This window comes from Mytilus galloprovincialis, chromosome 13 (genome assembly GCF_965363235.1).
Source record: "Mytilus galloprovincialis chromosome 13, xbMytGall1.hap1.1, whole genome shotgun sequence".
Lineage (NCBI taxonomy): Eukaryota > Metazoa > Mollusca > Bivalvia > Mytilida > Mytilidae > Mytilus > Mytilus galloprovincialis.
This window is the reverse complement of record NC_134850.1, coordinates 40,026,886-40,049,775: the sequence shown is the minus strand read 5'-3', so window position 1 is coordinate 40,049,775 and position 22,890 is coordinate 40,026,886. Positions and strand designations below refer to the sequence as shown.

The window sequence follows — 22,890 nt, the reverse complement described above, 5'->3', positions numbered from 1 at the left end:
CTCTTGAAGGTAAATTCTCATTTTTTACTGAAAAAAAATGCAATCTGAAAACTAACAAATCGGAAAATAAAGGTCACATTCAAGAATTTATGGATAAGTTGCTTCTTAAAATTTGTTTATGAAGAACGCGAATCGTCAAATAAAGTGTGTACATAATTAACCACGATGTGCAAATTACTGGTATGCTTTTTGTCAAAATTTAAAAATACATTTCTGTTTTTTTTTTGGGGGGGGGGGGGAGGAGACGTGCATTATGGTTCTTGATTTTGTTAATAGACTAATAGTTATTTAGAGGGATTCTTCTTCTTCTTCGTTCTAATAAATACATATTTGTTTATTAACAAAATCAACAACCAAAATTCCGTGACGTCTCCAAAATTTAGAAATACATTCCTGTGGAGGGGAGACGTGCATTTTGGTTCTTGATTTTGTTAATAGACTAATGGTTATTTAGAGGGATTCTTCTTCTTCTTCGTTTTTCTAAATAAATATTTGTCTATTGACAAAATCAACAACCAAAATGCACGTCTCCTTAATTTAAAAATACATTTCTGTGGAGGGGAGACGTGCATTTTGGTTCTTGATTTTGTTAAAAGACTAATAGTTATTTAGAGGGATTCTTCTTCTTCTTCGTTCTAATAAATACATATTTGTTTATTAACAAAATCAACAACCAAAATTCCGTGACGTCTCCAAAATTTAGAAATACATTCCTGTGAAGGGGAGACGTGCATTTTGGTTCTTGATTTTGTTAATAGACTAATGGTTATTTAGAGGGATTCTTCTTCTTCTTCGTTTTTCTAAATAAATATTTGTCTATTGACAAAATCAACAACCAAAATGCACGTCTCCTTAATTTAGAAATACATTTCTGTGGAGGGGAGACGTGCATTTTGGTTCTTGATTTTGTTAAAAGACTAATAGTTATTTAGAGGAATTCTTCTTCTTCATTCTTCTAAATAAATATTTGTCTATTAACAAAATCAACAATCAAAATGCACGTCTCCCCTCCCCAGAAATTCATTTTTCAATTTTTACAGACAATATACTAGTTATTTGTACATTGATGTTAATTATGTACACACTTTAGTTTACGATTCGCGTTTTTAAAGAAACAAATTTGTAGAAGAAACATATTCGCCAATTTGAAATATAAATACTTGAATGTGACCTTTATTTTCCGATTTGTAAGTTTGCAGATTGCATTTTCTTAGTAGTAAGAAATGGGAAATTACCTTCAAAAGACACCATTATAAAAAAAAATGAATATCTAATGAATAAAGAGTAAGTTTCGTAAACACAATTCTTCTCTCTTTTTCTTTCTCTTTTTTTCAGGGAGTTTATTTTAATATTGGTTCCAAGTTGATTTTTCTCGCTCTCTCGATGGTCTTAATGGTGGTGGTGGTTTTTGGGAAGGGAGTGTCCTCCTTCTCCTCTTAGTGCCAGCTGAAAAACTCAATAACGCATTTATGTTCACACGTTCATGTTCCGGATTTTGACTTTTCCAATAAAATGATAGCTCATTATATACTTGTTTTGTATTTTCTCTGTACGTATATTGATCTTTTTTTCAAAAATTGAAACATACAACACCATGGACAAAAATAAAAACAGACATCATGGTCAAAAATTAAAACATACAACACCATGGACAAAAATAAAAACAGACATCATGGTCAAAAATTAAAACATTCAACACCAGGGCCTTAAAAAAATACAACAGCAAGGACAAAACGAAAAACAGACAACACCATGGACAGAAATTAAAACAGACAGCACCATGGCATAAAAAGGAGACAACATCATGGTCAAAAATAAAAACATACAACACCATGGTTTAAAAAAAAGACAACAGCAAGGACAAAAATAAAAACAGACAACACCATGGACAGACAGAAATTAAAACAGACAGCACCATGGCCTAAAAAAAACAGACAGTACTATGGCCTAAAATAAACAGACAACAGCAAGGATAAAAATAGAAACATACAACACCATGCACAAAAATAAAAAAAGACAACACCATGGCCTAAAAAAACGGACAATAACATTGTCAAAAATGAAAAAAACAGGCAGCACCAAGGCCAAAAATAAAAACAGACAAAACCATAGTTAAAAATAAAAACAGACAAAACCATGGACAAAAATAAAAACAGACAAAACCATGGTCAAAAATTAAAACATACAACACCATGGCTTTAAAAATAGACAACAGCAAGGACAAAAATAAAAACAGACAACATCATGGTCAAAAATTAAAACATACACAACACCATGGCTTTAAAAATAGACAACAGCAAGGACAAAAATAAAAACAGACAACACCATGGACAGACAGAAATAAAAACAGACAGCACCCTGGCCTAAAAAGGTAGACAACAGCAAAGACAAAAATAAAAACATACAACACCATGGACAAAAATTAAAACAGACAACAGCATGGCCTAAAAGCAGACAACAGCAAGGACAAATATGAAAACAGCCAACACCTGTGACCATGACCAAATATTAAAACAGACAACACAATGACATAAAATTAAAACAGACAACACTATGGACAGAAATAAAAACAGACAACACCATGGACTAAAATAAAAACAGACAACAGCATGGGCAGAAATAAAAACAGACAACAGAAAGGACAAAAATGAAAACAGACAACATCATGGGCAGAAATTAAAACAGACAGCAGCAAGGACAAAAATGAAAACAGACAACAGCATGGGCAGAAATAAAAACAGACAACAGCAAGGACTAAAATAAAAACAGACAACAGCATGGGCAGAAATAAAAACAGACAACAGCAAGGACAAAAATGAAAACAGACAACACCATAGACAAATGAAGTAGAGTTATCAGTAAAGTAAGATAGATTGATACTAAGAGAAGATTATATATACAACTTGTGGTAGGGAGAAAGTCTACGGGTGAATGAACCGAACATCGATGTTAAACTATACAAGCTTCATGGTTAATGTTAAAAAAGCATCTATTCATATCAAATCAAATTTGGTAGGAATTATGCTGTTGTCAGCATGTCTATTTCGTGTTATAATTCAGGAAAGCCAACCACACACTAAACTCCACTTGTCACTTTAACTGTGTTTTTACAATTAAGTGATCTTATCAGTTTATGAAATTACAAGCATGTCATTGCTTTAATTCAAACTGTAATTTTACAGGGGCGGATCCAGCCATTTGAAAAAAAGGGGGGAATGTCCCAACCATATGTCCCTATTCAAATGCATTGATCGTCGAAAAGGGGGTTCCAACCTTCTGGGTCCACCAATGTTTTACACTGACAATTACTCATTAACTTTATAGATTTAAAACATTCTAATGGGACAAATTGTCTGTAAATTGTGTCCTTTTAGTATAATATATTTCGTTTATATCAAGTATTTACATATGATATGTGGGACACAATGTCTGTATTTTTTGTCTTTCTATTGTACAATTTCATAGTATCATTTAAATACACTTGTTAAATACCACTTGATGCAGATCGTATAATTTTCGTATGTTTTATATTTCAAGCAATATTATGCTGCTCAGATTCAATGTTGGTAAGTTGTATCAGATGTGTTTTTGGTGAGACATACAATAGCCTACTACTATCGTTCATCTGTACGCTTTGTTGACATAATAATTAGTATGAGAGATATAGTTGTGTTGTAATGAGTAACAAAAGTTTCTTGTTAGTACTTTTGCATCAGCTCAATTGTAAAAATTTTCATTACAATAACTTAGATCATTTGTCAATGTATATTCCATGTATATATTGAGAATAATTCATTGTCTAATTTTTAATATTTGAGATCTTAGTTTAGATATATAATTGTTGAGAGGAAGTGATTGGTTATATATATGTAGGACTCTAAAGTGCGATGGGGACGCTAAAATACGATGGTCACGCTAAAGTGCGATGGTCTACGCTAAAGTGCGATGCTTCCATACGCTAAAGTGCGATGGCCCGTGAAAATATAGACTTAAAAACGTAGTTTGATTATGACGATATAACAGTCGTTTATACAAACTAAAAATTAACGCTCCGGAAGATGAATTACAAATATTTTTTAACAACTTTTAAATAAACCAGTATCTAATGACTTTAAATTATTCAAAACCTAACCGTGATTTGTCGTCTGAAGCAAATGTGTTTTTTTTTTTTCATGCTGGAAAAAAGAACTTGTATCCTGTAGTCGATCATTTTACTATTTAGATACAAAAATTCTTTTTGAAATACGTTTGATCTAAACATTATTAATTCTAAACTATAGTGTTAGACTTATTTAAGAAAAAAAGAATCTGTGTTTATTGATCACAGATGAATGTTTTAATTTCAAAATTGTCTAATTTTTTGACAAATTGGTTAAATATCTTGTATTTTTTTTTTTTTAATGTTAATAAATGATACTGTAGCTATATAGAAAAACATGTATGGTGTGAATGCTATACTTTATATGTATGTATAGTGAGGTTTCAATCAAAATCTATAGTTAGTCAAATCATATCTATTTGCCTATATCCGAGGAGAAATACAGGCCGTTACTGAATACAACTCTGTATATTAATGACATGGTAATTGGTCGTATTGTTTAAACCGGAAGTTGTTATCTCCCTTTCATCATAGTTTGCAGACGAAGTTTTTCCAATATAATTTAGAAATAATCATCATGACAGAGATTGGAGAATCACAAAATGCATACAGTATATATCTCGTTTAAACAAACAGACTACATTCCACCGTCATACGGTGACCAGTTTCAACAAAACATAATGTTACTTTGTCCCTTGATATTTTCGAGCTCCTATTTTTTTTAATTTGAAAAAATAGATATACCTGTAAGATACCTGTAAGATCGTTGTGGGGCTCATATGGAAGGATCCTATCCTTTTTAGCCCACCATATTTTGGTACACTTTCAAAACTGATACAATCATCAATCCTGCATGATTTGGTGCAATATTTCACACAATTAAAAAGTTATATAGAAAACTATTTGTGTCCTCATCAATTTCTTAACTGATACATGACTGACTCCCAATGACGGTCTATACTAATTTTAAAGGCTTCCACAGTTTTTGATGAAATAACTTCAACTGGTAGGTTATTCCAGTCATTAATAATTCGTTGTGAGAAATGTCTTAATCGAAAAGAAGTGTTACATCTAGGTTTTGCTAATTTCCAATTATGCCCACGGGTATTTGTACTGATGACAGTAAAAAATCTTTCATAAGATATATCTTCGAATCCTTTTAATATTTTGAAAGCTTGTATCATATCACCTCTTCGCCTTCTGTGAGTTAGGGAAGGTAGTTTAAGTACTTTTAATCTGTCTTCATAGCTTAAATGTCGTATATCAGGAATTAATTTAGTTGCTCTCATCTGCACTTTTTCTACAGCATTAATATCTTTCTTTAAATGCGGATACCATATTGTATTTCCATATTCCATGTGTGGTCGTACCAACGCAACGTATAGTCTTAAAAATGTATATTGATCTTTAAAGATAAAAGTTCGGTTAATCAGCCCAAGTATACTATTGGCTTTATTTATTTTACTTGATATATGTTGAGAAAATTTAAGATCATTTTGAAAAATAATTCCAAGATCCTTTTCTTGTTCATCTTTAATGATATCAATATTGTTCATGGTACATGTATAAACATTTTCAGGATTATTTCTTCCATAATGGATTTGTTTACATTTGTTCACATTAAATTTCATGTCCCATAACTTGGACCAATCGTAGAGGGCATCTAGATCATTCTGTAAGACATCAGATTTAGAAGTAGGTGCATAAATTTTAGTATCGTTTGCGAAAATTTTTACTATAGACTCCACAACATCTGGTAAATCATTTATGAATATAATGAAAAGAACAGGTCCAAGTACACTGCCTTGGGGCACTCCACTAATTACATTTTGCCATTCAGATTTTTCCCCTTTCACCGCAACTTGTTGTCGACGTCCAGTTAAAAAGTCAGTTATCCATTCTAATATAGATCCACGAATACCGTATGAATACAGTTTCTTTAATAATCTTTTATGTGGCACTTTATCGAAAGCTTTGGCAAAATCGAGATATAATGTGTCCCAGGATATATTATTATCCATATATAATGACCAGTCTTCCATGACATCAAGTAATTGTAATATACATGATCTTCCAGAGCGAAAACCAAACTGTGAGTCTGATAACAAATTATTGGTTATTAAATGATCAATCATTTCCTTCCGTATAACCTTTTCCAAAGTTTTACAAACAATTGAAGTTAGACTGACCGGTCTGTAATTTCCCGCATCCAGTTTACTACCTTTATGGTATTATTGCCAATGAGACAACTCTCCACAAGAGACCAAAATGACACAGATATTAACACCGTAACTGAGTAAGGGCTGGGAACAGTATATGCGGGTGCTACAGGGGGCTATGATCACGGAAACATGTGAAATAAAAATCGCAAAAACGTTGCACGAAAAATTAAAATTTGTAGCACGTACAGTGTAAATATCAAGGAATAAAGTACTAGAAGTTATTTACTCATCAGTTTTTGTAGATCATGCAGTCATTATTTATTGTCATGAAGACCCTGAGGTCAACTCTTAGCAGGCCTCGACAATAACGCTTGTCCGATTGTCCGGTACCAGAGAGAAAAAAGGTCGGACAAGTAAAAGCTGTATCACGCTTGTCCGTCGGGACAAGTACAATTATTCTGCAGAAAACAAATTTCATCTAACTTTGATGAACAAAGTATAATTATAAACAAAAAACAAAAATTAATTTGACATGTTTCTGTTTTCTGTTTATTCAAATGCAAAACCTTTTTCTTCAACATGTTTACTTGCAATCGATAATTTTTAACTGCTTCTTTGTCAGGCACTTTTTAACAGGTAAAAGGTATACTATTCTAGGAAACCAGTCTTACTGATCTGAATCAATGATGCGCTTTGTAGATAAGGTAACTTTACAGGACAGTTGTCACTTGGAAAGATTCAGCTCCAAGTTTAACAGACAGTTTGGCACCGTATGAGACATATTTAGTAGACATGATTGATAGACAGTTTGGCAAGGCAGGAGACATTTCGGGACCAAGACAAATCAGTACCTAATTTTGCTACCTTATTCTGTTCCTTATAATAATAAATACCATACCGGTAATTTTTCACAAAAATATTGTTTTTTATTTACCATAAAATTCACAAAATCATATTTGATCATAAGTAGAAAAAAAACAATACTTGCAATATGGTGACCTATAGTTGTTAATTTCTGTGTCATTTGGTCTCTTGCAGAGAGTTGTCTCATTGGCAATCAGACCTTATATATATCTTCTTCTTTTTATTGATTGCATTTGAATACACCTTTTTCAACTTAAAAACAACAGGATACAAATCCAATGAGTGTAAAGGCCTATCAGATGGTGCCTCATGAGTCTGATGAGACTGACATTGATGAAAAGTAGAACCTGTCCTGTGACATGACAAGTTGTACTTGACTAATATTTTTGAAAAGTATTTCAAAAGAAATGCATCCAATTCTGTTCTATTGTTTAAATTCGTTTTGTTTTACTTTAATGAACTTAAAATGTAAAATGGGTATTTTTCATAAAAAAAATTTGGACAAGTAACAATTTCATTCGGACAAGTAAGTTTTGGTATGTACTTGTCCTACTGGACAAGTTGAAAAAAGAGTTGTTGTCATGATTGTAGAGGCCTGCTTAGTGTCCGCTAGTTTCAATCTGATTTGAAGAAGAAAAAAAATATTCATACATTTAAATTTAAAAGCCTGGGAACACATAATTTAAAACAACCCCCGAACTGCCTTGAATTTAGTTCAAATGCAAGACAAGCATGAGAAATTAAGAGTACCATTTAGTACCGACACGAAACAAGGAAAATAAATAAGGGGAAACACGAAGCACGTCAAACCAAACACGAGAAAACGAATAATAAAACGGAAAAACAAGAAATCCCATGAAATAAAAAGGCTGAAAACTTTGCATGAAAATAACCCTTTACCACCCTCGTATAATTATGTTCCTGGTTGGGATAACACGTAGTAACAAAATAAATCTTCTTAGGATACCTGATTGTTGTAAGATCAAATTGACATTTTTTTCTCTCTGATACCTCAATCTTCAATCTGAAGCTCAAATTAGGTTCTACCAACCCAATATCATCAACACATTTAAAGAGCTATATATTTAGGAGCTTAAACACAGACCAGACTATACCTAACCCTAACAGTAGTCAACCATAGAATCATGGGGCTATATTCAGAAAAGAAGGTCATTATCATTATTATCATGATTATATTAAATTTAAAAAATATTTTTAAACCAAAGAAGCATTTTTTTGCAATTTCCTCAAAATGGATGCTAAGAAAAAAACAAATAATTTACCTCAATAAGGGATCAAAGCCCAAAAGATTGTTCAAATGTTCTATTTGGACATATCAGAGGGAGTTGTCCCAAACAGATTGGTTTATATTTTTCTGAGTCAAATAGAAAGACCAGTTCAATCTACTACAGTCAACACATGTGGTTAATAAGGCTATAAAAATATCATATAAAGTTGTCAAAAGAGTTCAAAATTCAATTCTGTCTGATTTGGACTTATTACTCTGGTCCTTTGATATCTACTAGTGAAGAATTTCTCTGTTGCCAGTGGAAATTTGGATATGATATGTTTTATGCGTTTAATTTGTCTCCTAAAGGGGTATTATAGATGTCAAAATCTTGTTCAGTGGAGTCCCCGGTGTCCGCGTGGCCGTTGATACCGTGCATTAGCTGATTTCGCCATATCAAAACAGTAGCACAAATAAAATCATTCTTACTATTGTTTTAGCCTTCGGAAGGGATAAATAAGAATAAAATTGATAAGTTCAAGAGTTGAATAATAACTGTAATCCCGTGATTTACAATATTTGGCCAATTTCCATTAAAAAAATTACATCATCAGATAAAATTTGTTTCATTTTAGTCAAATTTAAATCAGATTGAAATAATTTTTGCTCTGCATCCTTGTCAGTGTGCTTGGTTCAAATTCAGCTTTATTTCGTAGTAAAAAATCTTTCCATTATTCAAAATAAGCTATTTTTGGAAGGTATGCGCAAAATCATCGGACATTGGAGGAACTCTCAGAACAGGGGTTTCCCTAATTTTGGAAACACATTTCACAAATATTGAGAGTGAAAGCATACAAACAGAAGATTTTATAAAATAAAAGTATGTTATGAATGTGTTAACACAATATTATCCATTTATTGGTTATATCAGTTGTATGAAGTGAAGTCATAAGTCTTAGGTGCGCGGATACACCAGACTGCACCGTTCATCTATTTCAATCAATTTCTCATATTTGATTTATAACATACTAATTAAAACACATATCCAAATTAAAAAAGTCTGAAATAAACAGTTAAGAATGCATATACTTGATAATATATATCAGAGTTCTGTGTGTATTTTAGTCTAGACGCCATCCAATTAACTACTGACAACAGTCACATAACATGATATAAACATAAACACAAATAGAAATCGAACCTTGTGCAATTGTTCCTGTATAAGAATGATTATTTGTGGATAGAATCAGTCAATCAAATGATTTACCTTTGTTTCACTTTCAATGTTGACATTCTTTTTCTTTTAATAGCTGAATAGAACATGCATAATTCATGCTTAATCCATCTCTAGTTATTTAGAGGTTAAATTGAAGGTCAAAACTTATCCTCAAAAGAATCTGATGTATAATTTCCATTCCAGTTGGAGCTGACATATTTTGTGAGTTTCTGGAGGTGGCAATACACTGTATACTTTATACAAGAGAACTTTACCCTGCTGGAGTGTTTGAAAAGAAAAGGAAATTCAATGTTCCTGTCAAAGTAAGCAACATACTTTTTGTAACTACAATACGTCACACATGTATGTAAAGAGATATAAAATTGATATAAAATTAGAATACAATTCATCAGAGGCCAAATGATGTACATGTACATGAAAGAACTATAGGTCACTGTCCTGCCATCAACAATTAGCAAAACCCATTTTGTATGGTAAGCTATAAAAAGACTGTCCTGAATGACAAAATTTTTATATGAATGAGCTACTCAACGTTATTGAACAATGACTTAAGAATAAAAGCATTTTACGGGAAATCGTACGATTGTGAAAGCAAAAATCATTAGAACAAGGAAATGTAAACAAACAATGCTAAAATGTGATATAAGACTTTTTCTTTACATATATTGGTAAAATTGCCATTTAAATCCATTCAGACCGATCTAAATACGGTATTGTTAAATAATTTAAGCATGTCACTTATTCAGTTTTATGCATATATATAATAGTTCGTTTATTTACAGGATCTGCAAATATTTGCCTTCATCTAGAGCACTTCCATCCAAAGAATAACTGTATTTGTCCTATTAGAATAGAAATAGTTCATAGGGGCTTGAATTTATACTATTTTTACCACTGGTTTGCCTTTTATGCAGATATTTTATCCCTCACTTGTATTGTTTGTGGTAAAATATTTAGCATAAAGGGCCAACTTGTGGTAAAATCAGTATAAGTTCACGCCCCCATGAATTATTTCTTAATTGCATGGCATTTGCTTTATATCTCAAAGATATTTATAAGAAAAATTCTAAGTTATTGCCCTTGGACACATAATGAGACAACTTTCCATCAAAGTCTAATAGTTATATAAGAATACATCTACACACACAACATTTAAACTAATATGGAATAAATGAAGGTGTTTAAACTCAAATAGGTGCCTTTTGGGTATCATCTTATCATTTATTTATATATATAAGTGATTACTCTGGATTCGTTAATATTTGTGGGATATCAATTTTCTGGATTTAGGGGGTTAACCTGAACCAGGAATTTCAAAAGAGCACATTTTCTATAGGCATATATTCAGACTTTGGCCGTACCATGAAATAAAATATCCACAAATAAAATTTTTCATCAATTGGAAAATTGGTACCCACAAAAAATAAATTAATCCTCAGTAATATATAGCTCATTGTACGACTCATGTATGCTGTATTAACAAGATATATATATTTTGTTTTCAGATCTGTGTCCATCCAGAAGTTTTATCATATGTTACCAATACTGTCGATAGCATTCGTCTGTTACTAAAAGAAAATGCTGTTTTTAAGGTGACAGTTGTAGTTGTTACGCCTGACCACAAGCCTGCTGAAAGATTTGTTTTTGAAGTAGCCAGACCAACACAAAATATAGGGTAAATACGATGTGAACAGGTTATCTTGGTTAAAAAATTAATTCAACAGGGAAGACATAGGTTGAATATGCAGATGATAGAAAATAAGGACATACTCTCGTAGATGTGCATATCGACAGGAAATTACGATTCAATTTTTTTCTAGGAGTTATACCCCTTTCAACTTATTTGCATCAATATACTACTGCAACAGTTTATCATCGCAACTTCTCTTAAACCACGCACAGAATTTCACGAAACTTTGTAGATAATAAGGACATACTATGTAGATGTGCATATTGACAGGAAATTATGATTCATTTTTGTTTTCTTATACATTTTTTTTCTTACAATTATTTTATTTCTCCAGTGACAATGTGGGTTCTTCAATTTTTCCTATGGTTTACATTATAGTTGATGTTGTAACATTCATATATATTTTGCTTGAATAATACTTTTAATGCACACTTGTATATCAAATTATGTCTATGTTTTTCAATCACTACTAGCAATATAGGTCAACTATGATTGGTGTATGAAATAACTGTTGTCTTGGATCTTTAAAAGATCAAATATATATGACAGCTGTAGTAAATTCTTGTTTAAAGCTGATATTCTTTTTATGTATATAGATGCAATTTTTTTTCACCTTATTTCTACTTTTCTATTTTAGCAATGATAAATATTTGTATCGTCTGGAAGAGTCACTGAGAGGATTCCTGTTAAAACTCAGCATTACAGAGTCTCTATTAAAAACTTTACCTGAAGGTATATGTATATATAATATATATTTCAGAAATCCCAAATAATCAGTTGTATTTATATTATACTCATATGATGTATTTGTAGCTATGAGGGCCTTTAAGATTTTAGGTGTTAAGCTTTAAGAGAATCTTTTGGTACCTAAAATGTGGTAAAATTTTACTGGTTCCTAAAAATAGTTTTCATTGATCTCATTTTACTTTATTCCAGTTGTAACTAAGCTACTGTTAAGATGTGCAAATGACTTAAAGACCAAACAGCAGTAAAAGGTCTGAAACTTGGAATATTATGCAAATAGTTGTTGAAAATTAAACAAAAATGACGTGTAACCTTGAGAACATACAGTCAACTGAAAATGTTGAAATTTTTCAGGTGTTTTAATAACTGTCTTAAACTATCATAAATTTTGTAAAAAAAAATCCTGTTTTTCTGTATTATACTCGTAAAGGGACTTAGTTTTTCTGCCAGGAAACATTACATTGACTCTTTGGTTAAAGTTTTTAAAATTTTAATAACTTTCTTGAACTGTCCTTGATTTCTACCAAACTTGGACAGAAGCTTGTTTATGAACATGAGATAGAATCCACAAGTAAATGTTGTAAAAAAAAATCCTGTTTTTCTGTCTATTACTTATAAATTAATGGACTTAGTTTTTCTGCTAGGAAACATTACATTCACTCTGTGGTAAAAGTTTTTAAAGTTTTAATAACTTTCTTCAAACAATCCTGAATTTCTACCAAACTTGGACAATACCTTGTTTATGATCAAAATCTATAAAATAGGGAAATTTTGTTAAAATTACATTCCATTTTTTCTGTAATTTACTTATAAATTGACTTAGTTTTCTTTCCAGTCAACATACAGTCTGCAGTTAAAGTTAAAAAATTTATTAGATTAATAAACTATCCAGGATTTTTACAAAACCTGAACAGAAGCTTCTTACAATCAAAAGATAGTATCTAGAGGAACATTTTTATTAATTGTTAATCAACAGCGAAAATAGGTGAGACACTGGGTTCCACAGACCCCTTACAAATTTTTGTTCATTGTCTTTGTGGCATTTTGTATACAAATAAAATGTTGTATGAGTGGCAATGAGACAACTCTCCAGTGGCGGATCCAGGGGGAGGGGTTCCAGGGTTGGAACCCCCCCCCTTTTTTTTTTAACAATCAATGCATTTGAATTAGGATATGTAGTTGGAATCCCCCCAACCCTTTTTAAAATTGTTGGATCTGCCCCTGCTCTCCATCCAAGTCCCAATGTATTTAAAGTAAATAATTATAGGCTGAAGTTATTAAAAGGTCTTATAGTTAAGGTCACTGCATATTGGGAAAATCGTCGAATTAGTGTCTGGGAAGTCAACAATTCAATATTAGTACATTTATGAAGATTTTGATGCTATAAAGAATTTAAAAAAAGGTTCACATTCACTTCTTTTAGAGTAAAACTTAGCCATTAAAGTATATAAACATGTTAAATTTATTTTTCTAATTTGAAGTTTTATATTTAATGTGTTTCCCTCAGTTTTAGTTTGTTTCCCCGATTTTATTTTTTGTCCATGGATTTACGAGTTTTGAACAGCGGTATACTACTGTTGCCTTTATTTATATGAATTAAAACTAATAATATATATACAAATACAGCTGTGTCATAAGCACATGATAACAGTGCTATCTTGTATTATTTGTATGAAATTTATAATACCAAAGGTCTTGGAACAGTGCCCACCAATCATTAGAATTGTTTATGAAAAAATTAATAGAACTCCCAAAAAAATTACATTGCAGCTCTGTTTTTCATTATTTTTGAAATGTACGAATACAGAACTTTTACTTTCTTTTTGATAATGGTTATTTTTTTCAATTGTTCTTAGAGGGCCATAATGACAATTGCCCTGTATATTTGTCAAAAATGAAATGAAATCCAAGCCATTAATATTTGAACCTGGTAAAAATTAACAGATGCTTGGAAACCGCAGATAACTTATAAAAAAAAAGAAGATGTGGTATGATTGTCGAGAAGACAACTCTCCATCAGAGACTACATGATAAAGAAGTTGACAACTATAGGTCACTGTATGGCCTCCAACAATGAGCAAAACTTTTACCACATAGTAGCTATATAGGGCCAAAATTGACTAATGTAAAACAATTCAAACGACTCCTGACTTGAGACAGACATACATAGATTGTCATGGACCATAAAGTACAGGTCAATTTTAATTTTAATTGGCTTTGAAATTTAGTGCTAAATATTCTTCTACAGTGAAGCACCAACATTTTTCACATGATATTAAAAGACATATTTTACAATGTTAGTGTGACATTGGTTGAAGCCTGTGCCTTAGTTGATTTGAATTTAATGAAAACAAATTTGGCAGATTTTTCCAGCAAAAACAACTGTTCTGGAAACTTGTTTTGAGACATAGAAGGAAATTATAGACAAATAAAACTGTTTGAAGCACTAAAGGATAACACTTGAAATATCTTGTATTGATCTTCAACAGAAAGAGAAAATAAAAAAGATATACACAGTATTTTTATCAGTAGGAAACCAACCACAAGATAGTGTTTTAAGAATGTTTGCACAAATTTAGTTGGTTACATTTCATTTCATTTTTAGACTGTACATGGACTGTACAAGTATATACCAGAGAGTCAGCTGCTTTAGCAATTGAACAAAAACAACATCTTAAGGTAATAAGTAAATAGTTATAGAATAATTAATGGAAGAGTTCAAATAGAGAAAAATATTCAACGAGTGACCGAACAACACATTAATTTAATTAGTTATTCTTTTTATTACATTGGCAAATGGCTTTTTTTTAAAGAAATTAATGTAAAATATGTAAGGAACTATATGTTTTTTTTTTTACGCATTCACAGTTTGTTTTGATCCGCCGTTATCGATGTCTTGACAACGCCTATTGTTGTATGAAGTCAGAGAGTGAAATAACCACGTTTATTTCACATGTGAAATTATCGGTTTTTATTTAACTGGGAAATCAATGTAATTCATTGCAACCAATGTAATAAAATTCAAATAAACAATGGTTGTCATAATTATTTAAGAAACACTCTAGACATGTTCATTATGTACCAATATTTTGCAAAGTGAAATTTGATAATTGATAATGATATATGTAAAAATGTATATTTAGTGGCAAATTTCTGCACCATTAGCCAAAAAAAAAATCCCCATTCAATAGGACAAACTATTTAATGATAAGGGGAATACCTCTTGATTATTAACTGACATCTTCCATTTAAAAGTGTCTGTCAAATATCTAAACAGGCTGAAATTAGTGAATGTACAATTCCATTACCTCTCTGGCATGTTTGGGGATTTGTTTATAAAAGATATAACAGTGAAATAGAAATTTAAAAAGGATATGAGTTATTATTTACCATTTATTAGATAGAATTACGCTGCAATGTCACAAATTTGAAGACATTTGCTACCATATATTTGAAGCCTACAACTATAACCTATTGGGTTTACGTCTATTTACTTTTAAAGTATTTTTCTTCACATATCAACAAATCAATTACTGTGCTTTTTATCAACTGGATAATCATAAATATATATTTTTTAAATCGATTATTTTAGAAACAATAGTTCTGTCAGCAATTTCTATGTGAGCAATCTTTCAGAAAAATATGTAAAAAGTTGATTATTTTTGGGATACGATTGATTTTAAGCAATCTGTAGACTTTTACCGTTGACTCAGGGCTCATTCCCTCACGTCAACCGTTTTATTCTAAACATTCAGCAACATCTCAGATTCTTATGATTGTCTTGCTTTAAAAGGTAAAAACAAGCAAAAGGATTGAACATAAACAACTTTCCTGTAATGTTCTTCTCATAATCTTCATGTTTGATTTTTCCCTTGACTTATATGCGTGTTTTTAACAACACGGAAAATCAGAATTAAGCAGTATTTATATTTAGTGTTTTTATAAATTTAGAAACACGTCAGAGGGAATTCCCCAGTTTTGATAAATGCGAGAGTTCTTTGAATTCCGATAATTCTATTTCTGTCATGTAAGAACTGAAGTGGAGTTTTCTGTATTTTACCGTTATGAAACTGATACTGTACTCTCATAAAGAAATTGAGACTCATTCATCATATCATAAATTAAATAAACGTTCTTGTTCCAAATCACACGTCGCGGGTTTGTTTATGTATTAATGCGCATGCGTATAGTTTTCTTGATTTCAAGGGGTATCAGATTGAGTGGTTGTTCTGGATTCCCCGCTTATTAATTAATTTGAAACTCATTGGATTCTTTCTATGTCTGCCTGCTATTGAGGGTTTAATATTGTTGTTGCATAATTTAAAATCATATGCATCATTTAAATTAAAATCAATGAAGTTTTACCTATAACACCCCTTTAGCCGAAATGGAGTCTTCCATATTATCGTTTCGAGTTGTCTCCCTTTCAGAAGTATTTCCCGTCAAAATCGTCAAGAAAAATTAACTCGTTAGATGTCGATAAACGTCGTATTATATTAAGAACGATCTCAATTTAAACTGAGGAGTGTGTACGGAAGGATTCATGCCCACTGACCCAAAGGAAATTAATAATTAAAGGGTTAGAAATGGGGTTCCTCCTAGAATTAACGGTGATAAGATACGAAGTGAATAGTCCGAGATTACTGGGTACAAGTCAAATCGGCACCAATAGAAAAAGTCAAATCGGCACCTGGTTAAATCGGCATCTAGTCAAATAGGCACCTATTTAAAAGTCAATTCGGCATCCAATAATATTTGATATAATATACGGGACTGGGAAATGGGGTTCCTCCTAGAATTAACGGTGATAAGATACGAAGTGAATAGTCAGTACAAGTCAAATCGGCACCTATTTAAAATTCAATTCGGCATCCAATAATACTTGATATAATATATGGGACTGGGACTATTTAAGTTTGTAGTTTAAGTATACTAGCATAAAAGTCCCCCACGGTCCCAGCTTGTCTGGCAAATCAGCCGTCGGACATCAGAGTAATCTCGAACTATGAAGTGAAATACCTTCTCTCTCTCTCTCTCAGTGACTGCTGTGGAAAGTAAACTTGGAATTGATAGCACACAAATAAAACACAATAAGTACATTGCTCGTACACTTGTATCCAGGATTAGCTATTTTTAAAGTTGAGTGACTATTCAGATTTATATTACCTTTGCATGTGCAGTTGAATTAGTTTTGAAAGTAATACTATGAGTCTATCCAGCTATACCAGGCCTTGCGGTCATAAAACTTTCGAGTCAGTTTTTTTGTACTCATACTCGAAAATCAACCAATGAAATTGCTTGATTTCTTTTTTCGAGCATGATTTTTGTGCTCCAAGCACTGAGCAAAGTTTTATGCCTTCAAGGCCATAGTCCAAATAATTATGACGTCTTCGAAGGCTATTATAATTTTTTTCTTTGAAGCCTTACTTCGACGTCGAAGTAAGGCGTCAAAGAAAAAAAAATATAATAGCCTTTCAAGACGTCATAATTATTTGGACTATCAAGGCCAGGGCTGCCAAAAATGCGTGAGACTCACGCATGTTCATGCTTTTTTGCAGCAGTATCCTTGGATCAATTTTTTCCTCTTTGATCTTTTCTATTTTGGCCAAATCTCACGAATTTGCTTAATGAAAAGTTGGCAGAACTGCTATACATGTGTCAATGAAAACTATATGGCAATCGTATCCCTCAGAGCATTCTGCTCTTTGATTAAATAACTTTTCCTGCTGATTTATGTTATAAAAATAAACAACCACAAAGACCAAATAAGCATCATTTGAAACACATATTGTAGATGGCATTATATTCATTTCTGTAAATAATTTTGCAATCGTCTTTTCTGTCAGGATTTATGAATGAAGTTAATAGCAATATTCAACTTTGCCTTTCAATGTCTTTCGTCCCTAGTATCATAAAATTTTTGCTGCATTGACCTCCACAACATTTGAACAGCAATATTTATATGATTCAATCATTTGTCAAAATATTTTGAATGATAGCAACTAATTGTGATTGAAAAATGTTATTAAAAATATTATTTCTAACAGTTTCAATAAGCTTTTATTGTATGCATATCATCTTTTACTTTTTTTAACACTAACACCAGTAGACTCACAAAAATTGTCATGAAAGCACACACAGACAATTATTTTTATTGTGACTGTCAGATTTGACAGACATTTTTTTGAGATTACAATATTCTGACAGATATTCTTCATTTAATTGTTTACTTTAAGATTCTTTGAAGTTGATCAACATTAAATATGGTTTTTTATTTCATTAATAAATTATATCTGTTAATAGAAAAACCTTCCATATAATCATGACTTTAGCAAAAGAATGGCTGCCAAATTCTGAAAAATAAATGAAAAATGTCTTGTCAATAAATACTCCACATCTTTTAACAAGAAATATAAGACTTGTATATCAATCCTAGAAAATAAAAACTTTTAGTGAGAAGGAAGGTAAATCATGGTAGATATAGATTTATTGTCAAATGGTTAATTGATATTGAAATGCAAGCAACACAGTATCCTAAGAACTAGAATTAAGAAGATCATTTTGAGTATTTCAATACAGCTTAATGTTTTTTTCTTTTTCTTTAGTTAACAATAAACCATCAACATGGAAGGATTACATACTAAATATGATTTTGTCACACTTTTACATTGATAAACATATTTTGAATTCCAGGATTTTCCATGGATTTTGGCAGACGAAAGGGAGACAACTTTGGAAGATGCTAAAATGATTCCATTAAAAGCTGTTAATTCAGATTACTTACAGGTATAGAAATATGTGGATAAGCTTTAGATAATTTAAACGCAGAATCCAGGGAAACTGACATATTTTTAGTGTTAGAACTTACAAGGTATGACATAAAGGGCTGTTAGATAGCCTGGAAATTATAAGTGAAAAACATCATTGTTCATGTTAAAGCTCCAGATTGACAAGAAAAAATCATATAGGTTAAATATGCTGAAAAATACTTCTTTTTTAATTATTTCAATCAGTCCCTACAATTTGGAAACAGTTTTTTTTTTCTAGTGGATTATGTTTCTAACTATATAAATATGTTAAAAATATTGGCCAATCAGAGTACAATTCAGTTTTTGACCCAACAGTCTGATCATCTAGGATCAGGAGAGTAAACTCATAGAGATAACCACAACACATCTAAAATATGTAATACAGGTTATCTCTCCTTAGCAATGACTTCCCTAGTGATGATTAAACAGTCTTTGATGAACCTAGCAATTTTGGAAAAACTGTATAAGACATATAAATTAAAAGTGATTCTTGATTTTCTTAATTTGGTCTTTTTTTTAGAACCTTGCAATATAGAACAAAAGTGAAATAATAGAAGATCATGAGATATATATATCGAAATCTTTTTCTCCCAGACTAATGTATCAATCAGAATACATCCAAAGGATTTAGCACAAACAGTCTGAGAAAAGCATGATCTTGTATTGTAACATATATCTTTAACCAGTATATACAAAAATAATCAAGTTTGGTTACTTTAAATTTATTTGAATAATAGACAAGATAAAGATGTTCCTGAAAATCTAATGGTTGTAGCTTTTAGCCAGATTTTATTTGCTAAACTGATACAGTAAAGCATAAAGCAAAAATGTAACAAACACATCAATTTTTATACAACCGCATATATTTTTTTTTATTTGTATGATGGTATGATGATGTTGTCTGCGTCGTCTTCGTCCAAAAGACATATTTGGTTTCCGAACAATGACTTTAGTTTGAGTGAATGGATCTCTATGAAATTTTATAAGAAGGTTCAATGCCACAACAAGAAGGTTGGAATTGATTTTGGGAGTTATGGTACCAACAGTTTAGGAATTAGGGACCAAAAACAAGCATTTTTGTAGTTTCCAGACAATAACTTGTGTGTAAGTGTATGGATCTCTCTGACATACAACAATATTCCATATCATAAAAGGGAAGGCTAGGATTGTGTTTAGGGGCAATTGCCCAAAACATGCAAGAATTAGGGACAAAAAAGGGGCCATAACAGCATTATTCTAGTTTCCAAACAATAACTTGTGTTAAAGTCTATGGATCTCTCTAAATTGTACTCCAAGGTTCCATACTACAAAGGGAAGGCTGGGTTTATGTTTGAGCTAATTGCTCCAAAGGGGTGTGGGGGTAAAAAAGTTTGGGGGATTTTTTTCCATTTTCTTAAGGGTGTTCATATTTTTCCAGAACTACAGATTTTTGGTACTGAAATTGTACCTATGCAAAAGTAGCTGTGTATGGGGTATTATTCAACAAAAAAGAGTGATTTTCCAGTTTTTCAGACATTCAAAAATGCTTTGAAAAGTTTTCATGAAACATTGGTGAATTTCATTCAGAATGGAAATGGGGAATCAGTCAAAGAGACAACAACCCGACCAAAAAGAATGGAAATAGCTTAAGGCCACCAGCATTGAGAAAATTCCCCACCCAGAGTTGTGCTTCTGCTGCCCTCTGAACGAAAATGTGAAATGTTTATATCTGTTAAGATTATCTCTTTTTATGCCCCATCTACGATAGTAGAGGGGCATTTTGTTTTCTGGTCTGTGGCTCCGTTCATCCGTCCGTCCGTCCGTCCGTCCGTCCAGGTTAATTAATTTTTATTTTATAAATTTCTGATATGACAATGAGGAGTTACAGAACTTTATTCTTTAAAAAAGCAATGGGCGTATCATGTGCACATGGCACAGTTCTTTATTGTTTTATATTATTAGATGTTTATATAATTTTAGATGGTTTACTTTGCAGAGCTACTGTAAAGTCAGAAATTATTGCAAATGTTTTTATTATTGGGAAAAATGCGACAGGGTAATAATCGCAATAATTAAAACTCACATTTTGATTTTTTTTATAAGAATTAAACAGGATTTTCTCAATATTGCAAAAAATTATATGGCATTGTGGTCCAAAATGACAAAATTGCAATAATTAATGCATCCAATAATTTCTGAATTTACAGTAATGAAAAATAATATAAATTTAAGATCTTTCAACTTTTATTTTCAGATGCAGTTATACGCAGAAGAAAGTTCAATAAAATAATGCAGAAGTCATAAAGAAGGGTGTCAAAAGTACAACCCAATCACTTTGTATGTGAAAACCAGATTCATACTGTATAGTTACAATACTGGGTAGAAAAACTGTTTTTCTGGTTTTGATAATAAATGGGCAAAATTGCAGTGATAAACAGTTTTCTTTTAGCATATGTATTTCATATGTATTCCAACTGCTAGAATGATCTGAAACTTGCGTAAGGCGAATATGGTTCCACTGTACATTATTATGAAGGTCATGGAAATGTAAGAGACATTCTATTATGGAACAAATTGTCTGTTTGAGAGTGGTTGACAAATTCACAATAAAAGACTTCATTATCAATGTAAATTGTCTTTTTTATTCAAGCCAGAAGGTGTTGTTACAAGTACAATGTACAAATGTATTATATGCATGTTCAGGATGATGACATGTTGATAAAATAGGAATATGAAGTGGCTGATAATAATTTATTACCAACTTACATTTAAAAGATGTTTTACAATGCTTCTATCATTAAGAACAAGGAAACATCTTCAGAGGGAGATAACTTAGAAAATATTGATTTGTCAAGGAGTGCAAAAAGTAAAATAACAAAAATACCAACTATATTCAAAACGATAGTTCTTATAAATCAAATAACAAAATCAAAAGCTCAAACACATTAAACAAATGGATAACTTCTGTCTTGTTTCTGACTTGATACAGGCATTTTCTGAAGTAGAAAATGCTAGCTAAACCTGTCACTTGTATGACAGTCACATACAATTCCATTTTATTGACAACAATGTATGAATAAAACAAACAGATATAACAGGTAGACATGTCATACATAGATAATATTGTTAATTTTTTCCATGGGACTTCTTCACTAGTGAATGCAGGATTTTGTGATCACAGATAATACTAGATTGACATGATCTTGCCACATGTATTTCATATATTTTTATCAAGTTGATATCATCAGGTGGCTTTTTCCATAGATATAAGAAGATGTGGTTGAGTGCCAATGAGACAACTCTTCATCCAATTTACAATATGTAAATGTAAACCATTATAGGTCAAAGTACATGAATATCATGTGACTATGTTTATACCAAACTGTGAGCATACCATGACTATAACATGTCTGCTTGTTTAACATGCTAACCTTTTAGTGTGGAACACATAAATATTACATGTCTGCTCGTTTGACGTGCTTACCTTAGGGTGTGTAACACATGAATATTACATGTCTGCTCGTTTGACGTGCTTACCTTAGGGTGTGTAACACATGAATATTAGATGTCTGCTCGTTTGACATGCTTACCTTAGGGTGTGTAACACATGAATATTACATGTCTGCTTGTTTAACATGCTGACCTTTTGGAGTGGAACACATGAATATCACATGTCTGCTCGTTTAACATGCTGACCTTTTGGAGTGGAACACATGAATATTACATGTCTGCTTGTTTAACGTGCTAACCTTGTGGTGTGGAACACATGAATATCACATGATTCTTATTTGGAAATCATGTTTAAAAAAATTGCCAATGTTTCCTCAGTTATTTTCACAGAACCCCAATCTTACCCCATTTAAAAGAGCTTAAAAATCTTCTGTAAACATATACATGGTCAAACCTAAAACACAGTGTCAGTTTAAAGAAAAGATTTTTGTTGATCAAACCAAATACTTTGACAGAAATATAAAGACTGGAAGTTGAACTTTTGATATGAGGTTAAAAAACAGAAAAAAGAAGCATGAATATTTATATATATATAGATATGTTTTTACTTTAATATTAAAATCTGTAT

The 22,890-nt window shown here is 31.5% G+C and overlaps 1 protein-coding gene across 3 annotated transcripts; it reads left to right on the top strand.

Moving 5' to 3' along the window:
• Window positions 1-4,615: 4,615 nt before the first annotated feature.
• On the top strand, window positions 4,616-21,444 carry LOC143057858 (mitotic spindle assembly checkpoint protein MAD2B-like). Of its 3 annotated transcripts, none has more exons than XM_076231291.1 (7): window positions 4,616-4,710; window positions 9,774-9,892; window positions 11,096-11,265; window positions 11,918-12,012; window positions 14,630-14,703; window positions 18,718-18,810; window positions 21,067-21,444. In XM_076231291.1, exons 1-7 carry the CDS (start codon window positions 4,677-4,679, stop codon window positions 21,100-21,102), a joined length of 621 nt encoding a protein of 206 aa, XP_076087406.1. In that variant the 5' UTR covers window positions 4,616-4,676; the 3' UTR covers window positions 21,103-21,444. The 3 variants fall into 3 exon arrangements, with proteins under 3 accessions (XP_076087406.1, XP_076087407.1, XP_076087405.1); XM_076231292.1 differs by lacking the exon at window positions 4,616-4,710 and adding an exon at window positions 6,655-7,108 and having other exon boundaries at window positions 11,183-11,265; XM_076231290.1 differs by lacking the exon at window positions 4,616-4,710 and adding an exon at window positions 6,904-7,108.
• The last annotated feature ends 1,446 nt before the right edge of the window (window positions 21,445-22,890 follow it).